Genomic DNA, 23,346 nt, shown 5'->3' on the forward strand with positions numbered 1-23,346 from the left:
GGAAAATAGTATGTTTTTATACACCAGATAACAATAATTCCAATGAATAATGGGTCGGGGGATCAATTTTCTCAGTCTGAGACCATGGCCATCTTCAAACTTGACCTTCGTTTTTATCTCAGCTACAAATCTGCTAAGTTTTGTGATTGTATCTTGCATCGCAGCGCCACTGTTGTGCTGACAGACACGAGCATCCACAGGCAGCACCTGCCACAATATTTAAAACTGCCTTTGTGGTAGTCCCCGCTACAGTAGGTATCATTATGGCACACACACACACAGAATCACAAGGGGGAAAACAATACCAGCCGCGCTGTCATGGCTGGTAATTGTTGAGGCATAATTTGTTATTTATTAAGCAAATGCTGTTGTATGTATAGAAACTGAGGCTCCTTCAGCGTGAACAGTGATTAAAGAGACCGGGAAACCTGGCACCACTGACGATGAATGTGCAATCCATTTTCAGTGGTTTCCATGGATACCGGTGTTCTTTGAGAAATTTGAACACATTAAAATTGGGGTTTGTTTAATATTTCTATTCAAAGTATTAGCAACATGTCTGAAAGTCAGGAGTTAAATTTCACATTAAATGTCAAATGAAATGCGTCAATCACAGCTCAAGTCCAGTAATTCTAGTTTTGAAAGGAAATCAGTACAATACTCTGCAAAAAGTCTATAGCCATGCCTCATTTCTTTATGTTTTACCAGGAAAATGGGAAAATAGGTGCAGCGATTTACTGAAATGTGCAACTATAAATGGAAATAAAGTATGTAAGGTAAAACTAGCGTGAAAGTCAATATTTGCTGTGATCACCTTTATTCTACCACACTGCCTGAACTTTCTTAGGCAAGCTTTCTCGCCATTTCTTTAAGTAGTCTTCAGTAATAGCTCTCCAGGCTTCTTGGAGACATTCAAAGCTCTTCTTTGGATGCTGGCTGCCTTTTGTTCTGTTGTTCTCTGTGAGGATGATCCCACACTGTTAATAATAATCTTGCGGTCCAGGCTCTGCAGAGGCCAATCCATGACTGATACTGTTCTATTGTGTGCTTTCTATCTGGGTATGCTTTTATTGCATTGGCAGTGTGTTTGTGTCAGTCTCACTGTCATGCTGAAAAATGAAGCTGTTGCCAATCAGATGCATTCCAGATGGTGTCGGTGGATAAAAATCTGACGGTACTTTCTGGGCTCATAATTCTGTCCATTTTGACAAGATCTCCAAGACCACTGTCTCAAATGCAGCACCCCCAACATGACAGAAAATCCACCATAGTTTACAGATGGCACTAGACACTCATTATTGTACCTCTCTCCTGACCTTCTCCATACATATTAATAGCATTTTAAACCAAGACTGTCATATTTGGATTAATGATTCCATAAGACCTGCTTCTCACTGTTGAGGTCTGGGAAGCGCTTCCATTCCCTTAAGGCCAAAACAGAGAGAATGAGGAGGAGCTTCTTCCCCCAGGCTATTTGGGCCCTGAACCAGGTGTAGGGGCCATCACTATAAGACTGGACTCTCACACACATCATATCACCACACGCACTCTGGTTTTTCTTTATGCACACTTCCTATAATTTATAATCTTTATAATCTCTTTCTGCTATTTGCACATTTTTTACTGTAAATTTCTAAGTTAATTTGTAAATTTTTGTAGTAACCTGTAAATTGTAAATACTGTAAAACCACTGTCATTTAATGGTCGGGCATTGCACAGCTACAAGCATTTCACCCCCATGTCATACTGTGTATGGTTGTGTGTGTGTGACAAATAAAATTTGAATTTGAATTTGAGAAGAATTTTCAGTTTAGTTCTTGTGTAATTTGGCAAAACTCAGTCTTTTGTCTCCATTCCCTTCTTTAAGATTGGCTTCTTGATGGCTGGCCATCCAGAGAGAGCCTTTCTGATGAAGTGTCAATAAACAGCTGGAACAACTGAAGGGCCAGATGCATCTTTCAGGTCTTTGCTGGATTTTTTTCTTGACATGACTTGGAGATTGGAGCGTCTGCCACTTGTTTTGTCCTCCACTTTCATCAACCTTTTAGGGATACACTGCACATCATACTGAGATATGTCAGATTTTCAGCTCTATAGGATCAATACTATTCTAAATAGTTTTGAAAACAATATTTTATTGTTACAAAAATACTATTTTATATCTGTCAGATTATTATTTTTATTCATTTTTTTTGTAAATTCAAACAAAGAAATGGAAACAAATGACATGTTTTTGCGACAGGCTGTCTGAACATACAATTTAAAATGATTTCGTTTTTATGTTGTCTGTAGTTAGCTATCTTTTTTATGCTATAATAGTTAATAGATCTGAGTTAAGTGGCTTAAAAAAACAAACAAAAAAAGCAATTCCTCTGAAAATGGTCACGTACAAGAACTGGACTGAAAATAAGTAAAAAAGCAGCCAAAAGCTTTGAAAACCCTTCATAAAGTCTGGAAAAATGCTGCTCAAGAACACTTTAAACAGTTACAAGACACTCTGTCTTCCTGGAAGCACAATATAACAAAATGAGGAATGGCTTAAGACTTTTGCACATTACTGTACACATTAATCGTCATTTCAAATACATAAAATTGGAGCGCTTTAAAAAACTTTTCATCTAGTATTCTGTCTATCAAACAATTTTTTGGAGAAAGGAATCAAGTACTCATGATTTTACTACTACTCTAATGTGGCATTAACTGCGTGCTGTGCCAGCATCTCAAACTTTACTGAGTCTAATATAGATGTTTGAATAAATGCATTTGTAAACCTCCCTGTCTAAATTTCCTGCAACATTGCTTTGTATCAATAGTTTTTTTAATCAAAGTTTTTGTTTTTGTTTATGTCTTATAGAATGAAAAAACATTTTTGCTTACATGAGTGATGACACGAGCAGCACATGCACAGGGATTATCACCTCTAGCTATTATTCCTGGATTTCCAATGGTCCTGTGTTTCTGTTTAATTACTTCCTGTGTTATTTTGTCTTCCCTGGTCACTGTAATCTTGTCACTTTTGCTTATATGTGTATATATATGTCTGTTAGGGGTGCAACGATACACAAAATTCACGGTTCGGTTCGATACTTTGGTGTCACGGTTCGATATTTTTTCGATACAAAAAAAATGTTCATGCCGTTTTAATTTGTCATTTATTAAAATTATAAATATATATTTTAACTCAAAAGTACAGTTTTTAAATTTAATGTTGCCGAAACAACAAAATAATAAAAAATTTAAAAAAATCTATCTGACCGAGAAATCACTCATCTTTGGAAAAGAGAGTTTATTACAGAGAAATGGCTCTTTCCAAAATAAAAGCTATACTATACGCTTCTTCTGGGCTATATTCTCAGCAGCATATTAAACATATCAGGTCCCCATAAAGAGAATCATGTGCTAACGGCTGTCTAAATGACTCGGGTAAAGTTTGTAGCATGCGTGCTTGTTGTTTTTGTCTGCTTCCACTTGTCTTTGCACTAGGGTGATGTCGGCGTAAATGTGCAGTCATATTCGTTGTGTTCCCACTAGTGCTGTCATTCATTAAAATGACATTAACGCCATAACGCAGCAAATCTCCGTTAACAAGTTACCGCGGATCGCCCCCTGCGTGGGGCTGGACGGCGTCAACACATTAACAAGCTAACTGCGCTAACGCACTAGTTCCCACCAATTGTGCATTGCGTGGCACATCCGACATACTGTTTTACTTTTTTCCATGACGCGCTTACCATCAGGGTCATGCTTCACATGAAAACCAAGATAGTTCCAAACGCCAGATCTGAATGAGGGTGGGGGAGGTTCAATTTCAGGTAGCGTTGAGGCAGTTGCCATGTTGCAACGAGCTTAGCTTCTGTCTTGCTAGCTTGCGCTGCGCTCAGTGGATCTGCACTCGACAGTGCAGCCTAGGCGGAGTAGTCAAACGCAGATCCACTGAGCGGTCAACACAGACAGCATCGTCAGAAGAAAAGTTGATAAAATAAATAAAAAATGTTGTATTGTTCGATACATACCGAACCGAAAAGCACTGTATCGAACGGTTCAATATCGATACGAGTATTGTTGCACCCCTAATGTCTATATATAGAAATATATATACACTACCAGTCAAAAGTTTGGACACACCTTCTCGTTCAATGGTTTTCTTTATTTTTACTACTTTCTTCATTGTTGATACACACTGAAAACGTCAAATGTATGAAGCAAGATATGTGGAACTATGTAGCAAAGAAAAAAAGATAAATAATAAATCAAAGTTTCCACCCTTTGTTTTGTTGACAGCGCTACAAATCTTTGGCCTTCTCTCAATGAGCTTCATGATGTTGTCACCTAAAATGGTTTTCACTTCACAGGTGAGCCTTGTCAGGCTTCATTTGTTTAAGGTCTTGCCTTCTCAATGGGGTTGGGACCATCAGTTATGTTGTGCAGAAGTCAGTGTGGTACACAGCTGACAGCCCTATTTGACAACTGTTAGAATTCATATTATGCCAAGAACCAATCAGGTAAGTAAAGAGAAATGACAATTCATCAACACTTTAAGAACTGAAAGTCAGTCAGTCCACACAATTGCTAAAATTATGAATGTGTACTCAAGTGCAGTCATACGCTAACAAAACTGGCTCACATGAGGACCATCCCGGGAAAGAAAGACCAAGAGTCACCTCTGCTGCTAAGGATAAATTCACCCGAGTCACCAGCCTCAGTAAATAGCACCCATCCAGTTTGCTTTTAGTTGGACCATCATGTATTTTTCAACAGGACAATGATCCGAACTGCACCAGACGGCCTGGCCTCCACAGTCACCTGACCTAAACCCAATCGAGATGGTTTGGGATGAGATGAACTGCAGAGTGAAGGCAAAGGTGCCAGGAAGAGCTCAGCATCTCTGGGAACTACTTCAAGACTGTTGGAAAACCATTTCCGGTGATTACCTTATGAAGCTCATGAGAGAATGTCAAGAGTGTGCAAGGCAGTAATGAAAGCAAAGGGTGGCTATTTTGAAGAATCTAAAATATGAAAATACCTTTTGAGTTATTTCACACTTTTTTGTTTACTACATAATTCCATTTGTGTTGATTCATAGTTTTGGTGTCTTCAGTAAGAATCTACAATGTAAATAGTCATGAAAATAAAGAAAAAACGTGTGTGTGTGTGTGTGTGTGTGTGTATTTATTTATTTGGGCTCATAGTTCATTTCCACACATATTACCACTTCCTTTTTTATGGACCTTGCCTTGTTCCCACCCCATGCCTCTACTGTTTTCTTCCATAGACTCCTTTTCTGTGTATGACCCCTGTCTAGATTACAGATAGGAGTTCAGATATTACTGTTCTTTTTTATGAAAAAAATCATTACAGTGCTGATACATTTTAAATCAATGCAGGGAGCTTGCCTTACAACAAGGATTACTGACATCATATTCTTCTATGCTCAAAGTAAGTTGAAGAAAGTGGTTTGGTTCATAGTTTTTACAGGATTCTCTGCAGACTTTTGCATTTAAACTCCCAACATTTGTAATAGTTAAGACACTGAGCAAGATTTATGCCACTTGTCATAACAGAATAGCATGAAAAGTAAACACACCGCTGCTATAATAAGAAGAAATGAAGTGGTTAATTGTTACCACAAGAATAATGGGCACATTATTTGGATGTTTTTTTTTTCTTTTAAAACAGCTTTTTAAAAATATGTGAATGTAGTTATGTGTATCTAAAGAGATGCAGGCACATTACGGATGCCACTTAATGTACATCTTCACATGTACTTCATAGACGCTGCACTTTGGTTTAATTTTCAAAGTAGGCACAAAAAAACAGTTTTGCATTACACTGACTCATCATGAAGCAGAAGTACAAAAATGTTTATTAATAGTGACAGAAACCAAATGCATTTCAGAAGAGGGCGAAGTATCACAGGGCGATTATTTTCTACATTATCACTTGAGTGCCATTTGCTCTGTATTCATTAGTTTGATGTAATATACACAGGCACTCTCACACACACGCATACACACAGCAGCTGTGTATCACATGACCTCTTTTTATAGATGTGTGTTTCAAAGAGACAAAATCACAGACTTGTAAAACTGCTTCACACATAGAAATGGTCTATTAGTGCTTCCTTTGGAAACAAAGGTGTCTTTGAATGCATCAAATCAAAATGCAGAATTTACATGGCAGCCATATTTGATTTGCACCACAGAGTGGTAGACAGCAAAACCAGTGGAAAAAAAATACACCAACAAAAAAACAAAAACAAATGTTAGAACCATTAAAAAGCACTTAGCAATCACTCACTGTCTTAAATAATTTGACCTTCTTCTAGTCGTGTCTGCCGGTTAACAAAACTAATGATGATGAATGTACATGAGAGATGCGATCATGAGTTTATGAAAGATGATGAAGTATTAACGTTACTTATATGGGTTGTTTTGGGTTTTTTTTTTTTACATTAATTGCAATTATATCTAAAATATAAGTACTTTTTACAAATTAACATAAAGTTTCTGAATCTCCTTTATGTCAGCTGTGTGACTCAGATAACCAGAGTGCCCAATGATGGGATGAATAACGGTTACTATGGCCACAGCATGGCTTCAGTTTCTAGTAATGAAAACTCTCAGAGGGAGGAATGCTGATACTGATTCAGTATGCATGGTTCGCCTCTCTTATAATCCAGCACTGGTTGAGATTGTATGAAACTCTAATAACAGATGAACTGTGTCAGCCATCACTTCAGAGTATTTCATAGAGGGATCGTCACTGCAAGACAGAGTTTATTCAGCTTTTCTGTGCTATTTATTTGTTGGCATAGTTCATACAGGGGAATAGAGTTATATAAATCCAGCCTTGACTTTGTCAGCGATTTTGCATCCAAAATAAATAAATAAATACCGACACACTAGCCATCTTCTGCTTCACATGTTCAAGGTGCTTCATACAGTCACTGTTTTACTGTCCCCCTCTTGAGCAGTGTCACTATGCGCTAATGCACCCCGTCATTTCTGATAGCTTCCCAGCTGGTACTAATATTTAAAAATGAAAATGTAGCATCTTAAAAGTTGTTATTCGTGCAGTATTTGGGGTTGTAGAACTTTGTAATTTAATTGTAATTTCTAGATGTGCTTTCTCTAAGAATGATCAGCATTTAGATTTTTGTTGTGGGGGAAAATGCGCAAAATCTGAAATCACAAGCAGTGTCCGAAGATGAATAATCGCAAACCCAACTGAAGGCTTTTACTGGAGGCTAGTAAATCAGAGCAGGTTTGGGAAGTCTGAGCTAGCTGTCGTGCCACAGTATTGATTCAGTAATCCGAAGCCATCTCCCAAGTGCTTCTGATTTATCTGTCACATTTCATTATGACTCCTGTGCTCTGAAACTCTTTCTCTTTAATACAATACTGCAGAGAGCATTTAACCATCTGATGTGTCGTGTGTATTGGCACAATGGATAAGACTCCCTGCAGTAGACTTTCACTAATTTGGTAGGGTGCGATTTCCTCATATTATTCTGTTAAGAGATCTCACGCTGATGCTGCTATTGACACAGGAGGGAGACTGTGAGTGAATTAACAATTAGAGATTAAAAAGCATGCTTATGGTGAATTGGGTCATTCTGTTGTAAAGGAACAGTGGTCCGTCATTTGAGTACTTTGCAGAGTGCTGCTACATTAAGGCATAAAAGAAAGAAAAGCAGCAGCCTCCTAAGGGAAATTGACAACATGGGTCATTTATTTAAGCAAGTGAAAATAACCTGCGTTTATGCTTATGGGCAAAAACAGGAAACTTGTAATATTTTCATGACACAACAGTGCAAATAACCCGGATACCAGAGAGCACAAATTTTTGTTGGCATTCATTTTCTTCAACCACAACAGAAATCTGTGATAACGCTCAACAATAGTACATAAAAATGTGAGCGGTTACTTAGGAAGGAGCGATCAATAATAACAGTTTAAATAGTGTTGTTGTTGGTGAGGAGTGACTGAATCTTGTACTGTAATTATTGGACAGCAGACTGGAAATTACCGAGCGGATTTTCTATTAATGGATAAGCAGGTACTGATTCATTCATACATCTCTTGGAATTGAAATAAGTAGCTCCCAAAGAAACTGCTCATTACTCATTACTTGAATCATTTTTGTGCTTTCTCTACCTCATCTCGCTTTACCTGAGCATGACATAAGCTTTTTCCCTAAAAGTTACATCATAGTATCATACTAACACAACCACCCATCCACCTGCAAACTGGTATATTCTTCTTCTTTTTTTAAGAAGGAACCATCTCTCTGCTGTCTTTTTAACCTATAAAGCTTTTATACACATTGCATTGTGTATGTACTATGAGTCAGCAGTGCTTTACTTAATTTAGTCAGATGCTAGCCTGCTAGTGAATATGCTAACCTAAGGCAGGGATCTGCCAAACATCAGCATGTTAGTACTGCCATTGTTGGCTTGAGGTTAGCTGCTTTAGCACAGCTTTGACACTGCAGCAATCCAAAACTTGTTTTCCTAAAAAAATTAATTAAAAAGAAAACAAAATTGCTTAAAACCCCTAAAGCTATTGTAGGCTATGGCACTGATGTCCACAGATGAAGCAGAATTCATTTATGGCAGCTGCAAAATCAAAAGATATTCTCTCCGGACCTTTAGATAACTAAAAATATGTTTTGTGTAACTTCTTCAGTCTATAGCCAGGGCTAATCACCCTGCTATTTGTGACTGATTAGAAGTGATAGATTTGGTATGAAAAAGAAATAAATATCTAATATATAGATATAATTCAATATAATACTTCACACACACATATATATATATATATATATACACATCACATGCTATTATTTACTGTTTGTTTATTTATATTATTAGAAGTGAATGATTCTTCTTTTCCATGGCATCTATGTTGGTTGTCATAGTGAGAGCTTAGGAGTGTCCAGGTATGTTAACAGGCATACCAGAGTAAGATCTTCAGCCCCATTTTCCATCATGTTTTTTAGCAGTCTCTACTAATGTTCGAAGACGGTGTATCATATGGAATATCATATTTTTGACCCTATTTCTAAGGATTTAACATTGATTGCCAGCATCACAATTAAAATTATAAACAAACTAATTAATTAAACTAATATCAAATGTAGATGTTTTCTCAACCTTTTTACAGTCACAGCTGAAATGTGATAAGAAGCCCACAAGCTGCCTCAGTGTAGGATTTTAAATGGAAGACAGACTGACAAGTTTACCATTTACAATCCTGACACAAGCAAGATATCATTGCGGTCTTGCAGAGTGTACATATATAGCTGAGAGTAACATCTGATGCAATATTGCATCATTACCTACAGGTGACAATCTGATCAAATCCGCAGGACATTGTAACTTCTTTTTTTTCTCCTTTTTACTGTGCACTTGCTGGGATGCCATTGTGATGCAGAACTCTGCCACTGCACCAAAAAGCATCAGTGACAGATGAGTTGAGGATGTGCAGCAATGCTGGCAGGCTAACCATGCTCTGGATCAATGACTGTAGAAAACATTGCTCTGGATGTGACATCAGTGTTGTATGTTGGTCGCCAGTGGTGAAAAGGTTAGTTTGAAATGTGATTTAAAAAGGCAGGCTGTGACATGCACAGTGTCCAGAAATTCTACTCAGATCTGATTTGCCATGGATGTGGTTTAAATCTGACTTGTAAATTAAGTCCATATATTTCTAACTCGATAAGCCAAACAGCAATGGGTACTGACTTAGGAGTTACTTCTATTTAAGCTTGTTATTGTCTGAAGGAAGGAAAGCTGGATTCCAGTGTCACTCAAGGAAAAATAGAAACCCTTTCTTTTCGTGCAATCATTTAATGGATTTGGGATGATGTGATTAATAAGGGCATGATGTGTAAAATAAGAATATGCATTGCATTACATTACATAAAGACATGCAGTTTTTCCCTAACATATCAGTTATTTAGACATTTTTTTGACATATTATCATTTGAAATCCCTTTGTTTTTAACAATAATAATGTATACTTTATTGATCCCCGTGGGGAAATTACTCTGTCTGCATTTAACCTATTCACTTAGTGAAGCAGTGGGCAGCCGCAAATCAGGCGCCCAGGGAGCAGTGTGTGGGGACGGTACCTTGCTCAGGGGTACCTCAGTGTAGCCGTTCAGTGGATTCGAAACCCCGACCTTCCGATCGTGGGGGTGACCACGCTACCCACTGAGCTATCCCTGCCCCAATATTGGCACTTAATAATTTTCTGGTAAATTCCAATAGCAAGGTGACTTGCTGTAAGTGTGATAAGCCAAAATCATGTCAAAAACATGTGTCACTTTGTTGACTTACATGACTTGCATGGCCGGCTACTATTATTAAGCTATGATTGACTATCAAGAGAATCACTGCAATTCAGTTTCTATCATGCTGTGAAGGACAGAGAACTGTGGACAAGCTGACAATTGGACAAAAGTGAGAGTGATAATTTCTGAATCTCATTGTATGTTACATAACAGTGCTCATACACTGTGGCACTGAATAACCACAATGCTCCATGGAAACATGCAGTCAGTGAAAGCAAATGTCTGCTGTCTTACTTTGATGTCCATCACTGAAATGTCACATCCTGAATCTGCCAAGTATTCATGCTGCCATTTGAAAATAAATCCAAAGAAATATATTTTATATAGCCTAACGAACATGATCAAAATTTAGGTTTTGATACCCCTGAAGTTCTTTTTCACTTCTTGTGACACTGTACTCTAAATTGTTCATGGTTAAAAGGGATTCATTCAATTATTCTCATTCTCATTGACATACAAAATATATATAATATATATTGCAAGAAAAATGCCACCTAAAACTTTCACTGTTAGTAATGCAGATTATTTTATTAACCTTGTTCATAACTTTCTATAGAAGAAATGAACAAACCGCACGCAGGAATTTTGTCCTTGCATTCAGTTTAGATTTTCCGCTTTATCAACATTATCGCACACATGGCAATACACACCGTATTGTTGTGATGCTGCGTCTAAGTGTACAGTGTTTGCTGCCCTAGATCACACTATACCGTGTAAGATTAAAAGCAGCATCCATTACAGCTACATGAGGACACTTGCCATACCCTGCAGAGGGACTGCCAGTGAGAGCAGCTAAAGAAGCCCCTTGAGAAAAAAATTGAATTTTGCCTCCACTTTACCACATAGACAGTGTTTTTGAGTGACAGACTCATTTGCCAGGTTTTGTGGGTGGATGTTTATGCAAATGCCTCTCCTCTGTGGGCTGAAATAGCTATCCAGTGACAGGCCAAAACTAACTGGGTTGAAATGCAGAAGCATGCAACTGAGAGGCTGAAAGCAGTGCATAATTCCCATTAAAATCTCTGGCACCATACAACAAGGGCTTGATAAAACATTTACCATATTAAGCCAGCCCACACAAAAGTTAGAATATGATTTGGTTATTTTTTAAATGTTTAAGACATTTCACAATGTTTACTTGCAATAAGAGCTTCAAAGACATGCCCTAGCCTCCCAACTGCAGGGCAAAGCCGCAACAGACTCATGTGAATGTTGTTCGTGTTTTCTTAGAAAGATGAATAGGGCAGTTGCCGAGGCTCTGTAGCAGTCTAAATTAAGTTGTCATATGATAATCCAAATTGCTGTTGTCCAAATTTGTTTTTACAATGTACTGAATTGCTCCAATTTGCTGTGAGACAAAGATACCAAACCTTCATTTCACACGGCGTTCTAGTTACATAAAATAAAATCAAATACAGCGCGTTACCTTTGCTCCACTGAAAGTGACTACAGGAATATTTTATTTTGCTATAGCAGGAAATCAGAGTCATTGTACTGAATTAAACACAAGATGGCAATAAACATATCTTATTTATATCACAGAAACACGAGACAGACGTCCTCTTTTACAGATATTCATTACTTGTTATGTTTGCATTCATAAAGAAGCCTTTTCAAAGGAAAGAAGATCATAATAGTGCGTAGTTCTTTGATTTTGGTCCACTTATTATTACTCATAAATTGCAAAATAGAGACTTGATACACTGTGATGTCGAGCAAGACCTGATTACAAATGGAAATGTTTCTATGATAAATATGTGTTGTGTGGAGATGAAAAACTGCAGTAGCTTACTGTTTGGAGGCTTTGACAAAGAGCTGTATCAGCTTCAGCCATGCACACTGTGGCAAAAGTCATGCAACAGCAGTGTACTGCAAGATGGGATTTAAAATGAATTCTTTGGAGTGGAACACTGAAAAGATCTTTGATGAAGTTTGCCTTACCTAAAACCAACGCATTTCAGTTTTTCACAGGCTTTTGCAGTGACAGACTCTAAGAGCTGAAAACCTCTGATGCTTGCTGTTGCTTCAGTGTTTCAAATACAGTGATTTTAGAGCACACATCTTAAATTATGCATAAATACTCAAAACATTTACTTTTAAATTGATGGACATGATGCTAATTGATGGAAGCATGAACAGCATGAAACTGAAATATTGGTTTCTGGCTTAAGTGGTGACGTCAACGGTGCACCAAACCAGCCTCAGTTCAGCATTTTCACAGCCTACAACGTAGCTGAGGTTTATATTTGTTACTTTGCATTATTTTTATTTAATAGGAAAGCTCAAAGAGTTGAATGGGAACTTGAATTCTAAACAGGCAAATGTGTGACATTTCAAGAAGAATTTATGAGTAGTTGTGGGAGCTGGTGCAGCGTGGATATACGAGCACACAAATGTTGCACCGTTTGGAATTCATAGCAAAGAGTGAGTTTACAGGTGGGATACACACACTATTAAATCAGACATGCACGTTTCTTCATTTCTTATGCAGAATTTTGCTAGTGAAACACTGCAGATTTGAGGGGGTGTGGCTGCCAAACATTAGAGAATTAGACAGGCTACGACACTGCATGAACCATTACTCTGATTGCAATTCCTGCTGCAATATGGCTTTATTATAGGCAACAACTGTTTCTCGCAAATTTAATTGCAGTGGTATCCATTGCTGGCTGTAAAGTTGAAAAGGGGAAGCTGTCATTTACATGACATTGCAAGGAGGTTGGAGATTAACCCTCGGAAGATGCACGATTTGGACCTGTTTGGACAAATTTAAGGAACTTAGCTTCCAAGTGTAATTTTGTAATGTGTTACACTGTATGTTACATGTGATTTTTTTGAAGCACTTTGAATTGTTGCTACTCAGTAGTTTAGTTCACAGGAAAATATTGTCAAGTTTTATATTTCAGTTTTTTGTGAATTTTCTTTCTTTATTTTTACATTTTAAGAAATATAAATGTAGCCAATAAATATGATGTATTTAGAGGAAAACGCCATTTGTTAAAAATACCAAGCTATATACATAGAAAGCAAGTTGTACAATGAAACAGCGTGCAACCAGCTGCACAATTAACTAATAATATAATGTATTATATTATAAAGCTCATAAAGGCAATATTCTTTTACTTCTTTTTTAGTTTTAATGCATACATGTTACACATTAATACATATTAATCATGAGATAATTTGCAGTGTGGTTTTTTTTTTTTTGGAGGGGGGGGGGGGGTGTATATGAGGGTATGTTCTTGCTGTGTAATGTTTTCTAGACGTAATGCAATAAATCATATCCTCACTTTTTAAATTGTATTTCAGGTTTTCCTGGATTTACTGTATACTGTTTACTGACGTCAGAGCAGTTTTGACAACACAAGGCTTTAATTTACTCTGCCGCAGTTGGCAGTGCACAGTCTGGGCATATAGAGGAGGAGTTATCAGTCTGACTCCCAATTGTCATGCTGCCGAAAAAGAGGCTCAAGACTGAGATCACCAATCCATGTCAAATGAACAACAATATTCACAGCTGGTCTGCATCCACCTCGCTGCCAGGTTATCATATGCAGAATCTCAGCCCGGCCTACAGCGTACGGTTAATATAAAGTAGCTCCAGTTATAAAGAAAACTGTCAGGATGATTGATTGAAAGCACAATCTTAACACTAATTAACTCAAAAGTAGCTTCTACAGCTAAATTATGTGTGTTAACTGTGAAAACATGTGTGGATCATGTTTGAATCTCCTATTATTATTATGACGGTGCTATTTGGTATTATCTATCACTCAATGACATTAGGGTCAGCCTCGTATGTTGGACCTTATACTTTATCATCAAATTGTATCCCATGTAAAACAGAGACTTTTGTGTTTCCAAAGAGCTCATTTGCATCCATGCGTGACGGCGTGAGTGGTTTAAGAAGACCTTTAAATGTAACAACAGTTTTTTGTGGTTCTGCCATCGTGTAAAATGACTTAACAGTCCCCATAGAGCCTCATGAACTTTTATATCTGGAAGTAACCACCACCTGGACGATTTAAGCAATGTAAAGTTTATATATGTATATTTAAGTGCCACGCACAGAGGGGAGCTGCTCAGTCACCTCCAAACTCCATTATCTATGCCTGGGAATCCCAGACTCATGGATCCTGAAGTAATTTTGGGTATAATGTCTGACCACATTTTATTAGTTTCCCGTGTGTTTCACAAAACCGACTGAAATTGACCCAAAGCTGTGTAACTGATTAGAGCATAAAATGTAATCATTCCACAACCAGCATTATCTCTTCTTTTTTGAATAGGCAAAATTTAATAGACAGTTAATGGACAAAGAAGATGGCTGGCTCTTTCATAGTAATTCTTCAGTGTTGACCTTGTCAATCCATGACAACTTTCTTTTAGTATTTCTATGCCCACTTAACTACATTAGTAAGAGGGATGCTGAAGAATTGGAACAGCAGACACATGTAAAAAAAAAAGAGAGAGAGAGAGAGAAAAGGACACAATACAGTTTCTAAAAATTACAACTGGCACAGGCTGGAACTCGAAAAAATCCTAAAAGGTGCAGTAATTGAGCCCAGAATTTCAGGGGGAATTGGCACATGAAATATTTGAGACAAATAATGCATGTCTCAGATAAAAACAGATTCTGTGCTGTTGATCTGAGCTCTCTCCTTCACTGAATTGGAACTAAAATGGCCTCCAAGTGTACTGAACAATGGGGGTGAGCATAATGCAGTGTGACTACTGAGTGACTTGACTGAGATCCAAAGTGAATAAAAGGCCTCACTATGTGAGCCAGCGAGGCTGAGCTGCTGCAGTGCTCAGGACTTTGGCAGGTGACAGTGCGTTATAACGCTTCACACACATTTCATTTGCCAATAAATCCTATTGCCATTTCCCACATTGCACGTGGCCTGTGTCATCAAAAGTTGTAATCATCAAATAAGCATTTGTACATAGTCTTAAAGAGTTTTTTTTCCCTCTGAAATGTAAAACCCCTGTCCTTCGACTTAAATTATCCTTTGTAAAGAGCAGCCTGAGAACGCATCTAAAGAATTTATGTAGTTTATTCATATTGCATATTGCATGAAAGAATCAAATCAATGTTCATACGCAGAAAAAAAAGAGAATCAAGACATTTCTAACCTACTTATTGTGATTACAATGAATCTGAAGACCTAGTTTGTGTAGACTCATTAAATATTAATCGAAATCTTCGACACAAGATTAATTTTTTTTGTGTTGCATTATCAAGTTTGAAACTAATTATTAACCCTTATCTGCATAAAGCTTCTTATTGCCACAGTCACATTTGTCAGATTTATTCGCTATTACCTAAAATTCAATCACGCCACAGAAAAAGGAGGCATGGCAAGAGGAGTAAGATGAACTAACATATCTGGCAGATTATCTGACAAATCGAAACCGTGTTTGGATGAGAAAAGTCAGATTTCCCCTTTCATTTCTAAATGATGACTGTGTAACGCTACGGTGTGTTTTAGTGACAGTGATTTAAGGAAGAAAGGGGTTTTTTGTAGAGTTGTTTTGTTTCCATGTAACAGTGAGGAATTTTGACATAAACATGACAAAGCACATCCCTCTCAGACAGTGACACCCCTTGACCCTGACCCTTGAAAACTGGCAACTTTAAACCAAATGAGGGAAGAGAATAATATATCTGTCCTCAGCCAAAGATCAGACAAGACAATGCCATGTGACCGCGTTTGTGAAGCCAAGTGAAACTTGGTTTCTTTGAACAGAGCCGCTTGCATGGAAGTACCAGTATTTGCAGAGAACGTGGCTGAAAAGTGTGTGTGTGTGTGTATGGGTGGGTGGGGGGGACAACTGGGTAAGAAAATTGTCTTAAAATGTTGCGCTGTTCTGGCTGTCTGGTTGCTGAAAGCCTCTTTTTGCACATGCTTTAAATTTGTGACAGAATAGAAGGTGTGAGACATTTTCTGCCAAGGTTTTACTTAAAGCAGTTTTATATTTGTGCGCTCTGAAATTCAGAGTCACATTAGCTGGAGTCACTCTCGACTATTCATTGGGCTGATAGCAAAAAAAAAAAACACATCCAGGAAATCACAAAGAGGGAACACAGTCAGTTGAGTATTCACCTATGAGCAACTCGGAGCCTTGAGCCGACTTAATTTTGATTGTGTGGAAGGTGTTAGGAATCCCACCAAAAAAAAAAACAGACCCCAAAATGAAATCTGTCATGCTGTGAGTGCTACTGCACCACTGTGCTGCCTTTTACAACTTTTATTCATGCAACGGGAGAATGTGATAAAAATAAAACTGCATAAATGAGTCATCAGACTAGTACATCTGGATTTCATTGTTATTGCTGTGGCTTTCAAAACGTCACCGAATGGGATCTGCTCCCCCCCCCCCCCGAATAATCACCTTAAATAATCAAGAGCATCAACTTTCAAATTGCTGTTACCCCCCAGTCTGTGCGAAACGCCAGTGGGGTGTTTCTGTGGCATGGCTGGAGTACACAACCTCCGGCCCTGCTTTTCTTTGATGTGCTCCGAAGCCACCCGCTACCAGGAAGATCAAAGACACGTGATTTTATCAAATAGAGCTCTTGTCGACTGTTTGTAATGCTTTATTCTTCATCAGGAATACCCACTCTGTCACCACGATGCCACAGGAGACGCAGTGCTCTTTTAAAACCCAGTGGTGATCTCCCCGTTATCCAGATGAAAACGGATTTATTCAAACCTCCCATCAACCAACCCTATAAATAGAAGCTTGTGGAAAATCTTCTGAGAGAGAGAGAAAAAAAATAATCTGTGCTCTTAAGCTGTTATTAACATGCTGATAGAAAAATGTCAAATGTTATTTTAGAGCAGGGAATTTTCTGTGAAAAGAAGCATAACGCTTCCTGGTAATATTTATGACACAAATGTAAGATTTACTAAATGATGAAATTACCTGACAAAATACACAGCTGAGTCATACTTACTGTTGTTACTCCACATGCTATTTGACTGTGTGTGTGAGGGGGCTGGATTGTAATGGTAATTTTCTTCAGATGGTGTATGCATTATGGCTTAAGGGCTCTAGAGAAGCAGTAGCTAAACTATTCTCGAAATGGGTTTGTCATCCAACTTGATGGAGGTTAGCCACCTTAAAAATCACATAGAAATCTAGAGCTAGAGTAATTCTTACAAAAGCCATATAAATATCTTGAATGCTGTGGTGCTGATGCGATAAACAAATTCCACATATGTGCGTTTGAAAAACGTGCCTGGAAATGTGACGTGGCACATAGCAGCGCTCATCTCTAGTCAACTGAACAGCTGAACTACTGCAATCAATATTTGTCTCTTCTTTGTGATAAGATAACTGCCACCTGTTATCCAGGGTGTTATTATAGCAACTGTTATTTTGGTACGTGCCACAGGGAACTAGCTCCATAACATTCCTGCAATCATTATTTCCCCACATCCCCCTCCAAAAAAAGGTTGATCCATTATTTTTGGTTCATTGTGCCTTGATGAACACCCCTCCCTTCCCTGAAGTATGTAGCGTATTCCTCAAGGTGGGACGGTTCTCTGCTGTCTGTTAAAATGCGAGCAGTTATGTGTCGAGAATGGCTTTCTTCGCAGTAGGTGAGAAAAAAAAAACACAACAACAAAAGATTTAAAAAAAAAACTCCCCCTACTAAGTGATAAGACGAATACACAGAGAAATAACAGCCCTTATCATAAATAATAATTCGCTTATCTACTTTTCCATGTGTGTGGATGAATAGGTGGTTTGTGCATGCATGGGTGCTTGATGCATGTATGCACATTAGTGAATTACATGTCAACTGAAAATGCCGTCTTTCCTCTGTATATTGTTATTGCTCATTTCCAACAAACAGTGAAAACACGTTGCATTGCTCTATGGCAGCACTGCAAAAGTAGTATCCCTCTAGAACAGCTTTGAAAGAAAATAAGAAAAAGCTCCTTTTTAAAATTAAATAACCTAAATACATTCCCGTATTTTCTGCAAAGCTAAACAATCCTAAACTCTTACATCTCATCCACAAGCTTTATGTGTTGCATTGCTTGAGCATTGTGCTTCAATTGGACACTGCTGCATCTATGATCCCAATCGTTCCATTTGCCATACAGGTTGCATGCCAATAAAAATGAAGGATGTGTCCGTATTGACCGCTGCTGGTCTTTGTATGGATGACACTGACATAAATGTATATACACACAAAAAAAATTATCTTTGGATTTGCAGCCATTTTAACTCTGCTTATGTGTACAAAAACAGCCATTTTAAAATTCACAGCAATGATAGTGCATTTTGAATTCAGTCCAACCAAATGAAAGACCCCCTTTTTAGATGGTTTGGTTTGTGCTGGTGTGGTCTTTACTACACCCAACTCCCCCGGCAGCTTTTTTCCCCTTTTATTCCTTTATCTTCTTCTTTTATTTTTATCTTGAAGTTGACTCATTTCTGAGCCAACTACACTAGATATATCTATGTGTGCTCTTTGTTTCATGGGCCATCACACTTCAAACATGCAATTAGGGCAGAGGTAGGAGTGACTGACGTGCACATTTATTTGACATGATTGCTATCTTCTCTATGCATACTTAATTCCATCTACAACTATTTCAGCATAAAGAAGAAAGATGACAGGATACTCACCTTCTTTAGGAGGCCGTTTAACTTCTGCGGTCAGATTGCAGATCTGCCCGGCTTGTAGTTGGGGTGACAAGCAACCCTCCGTTTGTGGATTCAAGGGTAAAACCACGTTGTTGAGCATGAGCATGCTCTCTGATTCTCCATCGCCTAAATGCTGAGGACATGTGCATTTCGTGTACACAATCCCACATGTCTCCACTGTCCCTTTTTCTAATTTCAGGCAGTTTTCCAGCCATGTACAAAGCACTTGACATCCAAATTGGCTAGGGCTGGCCTTGTTCAACACTAGAAACTCCACAATAGACTTCTCCTCCTCATCCAGCTTCTGTGGCGTCAATCCATTGTAATCATAAGGGAAAACTCTCCGTAGCTGAACAAAATTCTTGTCATACAGCAAAAATACGTAAATATTCTTTGAATCACACAAATACACTATAGACTCGTTGACTCTCAGCAGTTCATTGATCTTTTCATGTGAGTAATGGTCAAACTGATAAGCAAGCAAAGAGTATTCAGAGCAGCTCAAGTCTCGCTTGTATAGCTTCAGGTAGATGCTGTATTTGGTAGGGTCAGGGTTCTCCAGCGTCCATGTACAGTTTGTATAGTTCTTGGGAAACATTTCAGTCACTGAATATGATCCATAAATGACCCCCTTGACCAGAGTGGAACACCAATAATCTTGGGCACCAGTTAATCCAAACATAACCAGAAGATAGGTGGAAAATATATAAATCAACAGGTTTCGAACAGCCTTCATCCTATGTCATTTGGCCTGTAGGGAGAGATGAAGAGGATTACACAAAGGGGTGTTAAAGCAGGGCACATAAACACATGATAGATTATCACTACCAAGTCTGACTAACGAGCTTACATAGTTCTTATTACATCCTGCCATGATAAGAAGGGGGGGGGGGGGCGGCAAAAAGACACACAGGTAAACCTCAGCAACATGTGTTTTGCATCTCCATCCTTCATCACTATACTTTGTGCAAACATTGCCACCTTGTGGTTGCTTCGGCTATTATTTATTTATTTATTTTTATTTAGGGAGGTGGGTGCAATAATGTGAGTCATTTAGACGTTATTAATCGGGTCGTATTCGGTATGGCACAATCCCCGGAGATATACAAATGTAGCTATTTAGAAAATCTGGCGACAAAAAGGAAGAAACGGCGAAAGTGGCAGCCTTTGTAAGTCAGCGCAGTCCACGCGAGTTGTGGAAAATGTGCAACTGCTCATTTTACGCAGTAACCAGTATCTTTGCACATGAAGCTGTGTTCTCTGTGAATGTTTGCTCACAGGATAGTTAGATAATATGAGGAAGACAAACTGACGTTATATATTTTTTATTATTATTTATTTGGGGTTTTTTATTTGGCGTGTGCTCGGTCACTGCGAACTGTCGCCTCTTCCACACCACCTGCATGTCTCTGAATTTCAGGGCTTGACATATTTGACTATGCAATTTGATAAAGAGACTGTGTGTGTGTGTGTGTGTGTTGTATGTCTGAGCTTGCATGTGTGCGTGTGCGGATCTACGTGTGTGTGGGAGAGAGAGAGAGAGAGAGAGAGAGAGAGAGAATGCAATGCGATGTCCTGATTGCTTTAATCCTACAGGCAATGCAGCTGTGAGCAGTGTCACAGCAGAATGCGCGCGAGGGTGTGTGTACGTGTGTGCCTGTGTGTCTGTGTATGCGCGCGCGTGTCTCGAACTGTGTGTTGCGTGTGTGTCTGTGTAGGCGTTCAAATCGCAAGTAGGCTAGAGATGGGCTACCAGTTTTCACATAATAGATCCATTTGCGCATATGTCTTCAACTTCTTTCTCTTTGAATCGTGAATCACACCCGTCACATTACCCCAGAATTATATGTGCGTTATATAAGGATTTGTGGAAGCGGTGCTGAGTTGGATCAGCTTTCTGCCGCGATAAATTCACATGATTTCACGTCCTTCCACAAGATTCACGACCAGGGCTAGACGAGAAAAATAAAATCAGTATTCTGGAGACGAGAAATCGGTCAAGAGACGCTGATTTTATTGCCGGGCTTCTAAGAGCAATTTAGACTCGAGAGGAAATCTGAATATAGAGACACGTCGGCCACGGGCTACATCTCATGCAGTGTCACTTCGAGGCTCGGCACTTTAAAGTGATTTTTGGCTCTTAAGAGAGAGATCAGCTCTTAAAATTCCTCTGTTAAGCACCCTGGACTAATGTGAGCGGATGAACGCTCCAAAACCATCGTGATGAATATACGGGGCAAATGTTTGAGAGAGGGAGGCTAAACTTTAACTGACAGATGACATATGAAAATTGCCATTGCACTTGCTCGAAGACCTTCATCTCATAATAATAATAATAATAATAATAATAATAATAATAATAATAATAATAATAATAATGTCTTACCTTACACTGCGGAAGCTATGGCTATTTTTTCCACATACTTGACCACATCCTTTATAAATAAATTCTGCAGCCCTCCAGTGAATCAATACTCCCCATTCCCGACAATAGAAGTCCGGCGCAACAAGATGGTTCAATGGATGAAAATAAAATGCGTTACACTCCGGTCTGCCCGCACATATCCCCCCGTCTCCTTCTTCTGGGTTTTTCCCATCAAAACGGAGCGCAACAACACACGACAGCCACCGAGAAAAAGAGAGAGAGAGGAGAAGAAGAAGAAGAAGAAGAAGAAAGGAGAAAGACCAGGAGAGACAGAGGGGAAGAAATTCTTGGAGTGACGACGAGAGCAATTCTTACAGTATTTACCATAAATTAATTCGGCAGACTCCACGTCTCTATTTCCCACCGAAATGTTTTCTCCATCAAGTCGCGCACCGACCCCCCCTCTCCGCAAAAAAGGGGGTGAATAGGGAAAAGAAAAAGAAAAAAAGATCCGTAGTGGGTGGATGTGAGATGTTGGGGGGTCAGTGAGTTACAACACAGAGAGAAATAGACGCGCTTTGCTTGGTGCTTGCAGAGCTCCAGGAGCAGGCTGCAATATCACGTCACACTCAGCCGCTAAGATAAAGCACGTACGTACGCTTCTTACTGCCGCTGCGTCTGGCACCGCCACCACTTTCTTCCCTGCCCTCCTCCTCCTCCTCCTCCCTTCTTTCTTTCCTTCTTTTTTCTCTCTCTTTTCCCCCTCATACAGCCTCCCTTTAATTCGAGTCAAAAGGGTTTCCCCCCCCTGAACTGGACCCTCTCAGTTGTGCTTCAGACAATACTGCGCTTTGCTGCTGCGCCCTTCTCCAATCAGGAATATTTCACGGATTTTTTTATTTTTATTTTTTGTTACATTTTTTTTCTGGATAAGAGGAGGGTGTGAGAATAACGTGATCATAAATGCTACTTGAGCGCTCTATCAGTGGGACTTGAGAGCTCGCTGGTGTGTTTGGTAATTTTCCCTTCTCTCCTGATGGGTGACAGCCGCTGTTTTGATTTCTTCACAGTTTGTCGATGTGCAGCACCCTGCACGTCCTCCTGCTCGCCCGAATTCGCGCTGCTGGAAGAACAAATGCTTATGGGGCAACTTGTGCCGTCTGTGGAAAGTTGTTCCGGGGTGTCTTCACCTTACAGGTGCAACTTTAAAGCTGCTGTTTTTCTTTCACTATATTCTGCTTTCTCGGGGGAGTGCTTGTACAGACCGCCTTAATGCTTTCCCTGAACTCTTTCAAACGTTTTTTTTTTTTCTTACAGTCTAAATGTGCATTCATTCAATCATCAGTAGTGAACTAAATGCTCCAGGCTTCATCAGCTGGCCGCTGACAGTGAGGCACAAATGGTTCTGCAATAGTCTTCATCTCCCACTGGCCGAATTCATGGGAAGAATGGAATTGTAATGGAATGGGGATAGGGAGCTTCAGGGTGATCCAAATCACCTGCTGATCACACCGCCCCTCCAAATGAAGGTGGAGGAGGGGTTTTGTTTTCATATGTGCCTTTTCTTTATCAGCATCCCATACAAAGGCTAAGCACAGACCTGATCATGTGCTTAAAAGAAAATGTATGGTAAAGGAATGGCTGTCTTTGTTTTAGCCATGCCACGGGCTGGATAGTTGTCCAGGGTCTACTCCGCCTCTCGCCCAATGCCAGCTGGGATAGGCTCCAGCCAACCAGCACTCTCCACAGGACACAAGCGGGTAGAGCTTGGATGGATGGAGAAATGATTGTGCATGACTTTCACATAGCTTGGAGCTCAATTCATTTGCATATTTTGGTTATTTGCATATTCAAAAAGGATGACATTCAATTGGTAAGTCCAGACAGAAACAACTGTTTGGTGTAGTTTTATTTTGTGATTTCTTTTTTCTTGGAGAGTTTGGTCAGCTGCTCTAATC

At 39.1% G+C, this 23,346-nt stretch overlaps 1 protein-coding gene across 8 annotated transcripts in view; it reads right to left on the reverse strand.

The window, feature by feature from the left end:
- Window positions 1-22,067, reverse strand: part of adgrb3 (adhesion G protein-coupled receptor B3) — a 117,003-nt gene extending 94,936 nt beyond the window's left edge. For 3 of the 8 annotated variants that reach the window (XM_084947640.1, XM_084947641.1, XM_084947639.1), the window contains exons 1-2: window positions 21,410-22,063; window positions 19,006-19,774 (exon numbers count right to left, since the gene is read on the reverse strand). In XM_084947640.1, the coding sequence (XP_084803766.1) occupies window positions 19,006-19,759 (754 nt within the window). In that variant the 5' untranslated portion in view covers window positions 19,760-19,774; window positions 21,410-22,063. Of the gene's footprint in view, window positions 1-19,005; window positions 19,775-21,409 lie in introns of all 8 variants that reach the window. The other 5 variants (XM_084947645.1, XM_084947643.1, XM_084947644.1 and 2 more) reach the window with 4 other exon arrangements.
- Window positions 22,068-23,346: the final 1,279 nt, after the last annotated feature.

The sequence above is a fragment of the Perissodus microlepis genome, chromosome 13 (assembly GCF_051167445.1).
Source record: "Perissodus microlepis isolate ML-2025 ecotype Zambia chromosome 13, ASM5116744v1, whole genome shotgun sequence".
Taxonomy (NCBI): domain Eukaryota; kingdom Metazoa; phylum Chordata; class Actinopteri; order Cichliformes; family Cichlidae; genus Perissodus; species Perissodus microlepis.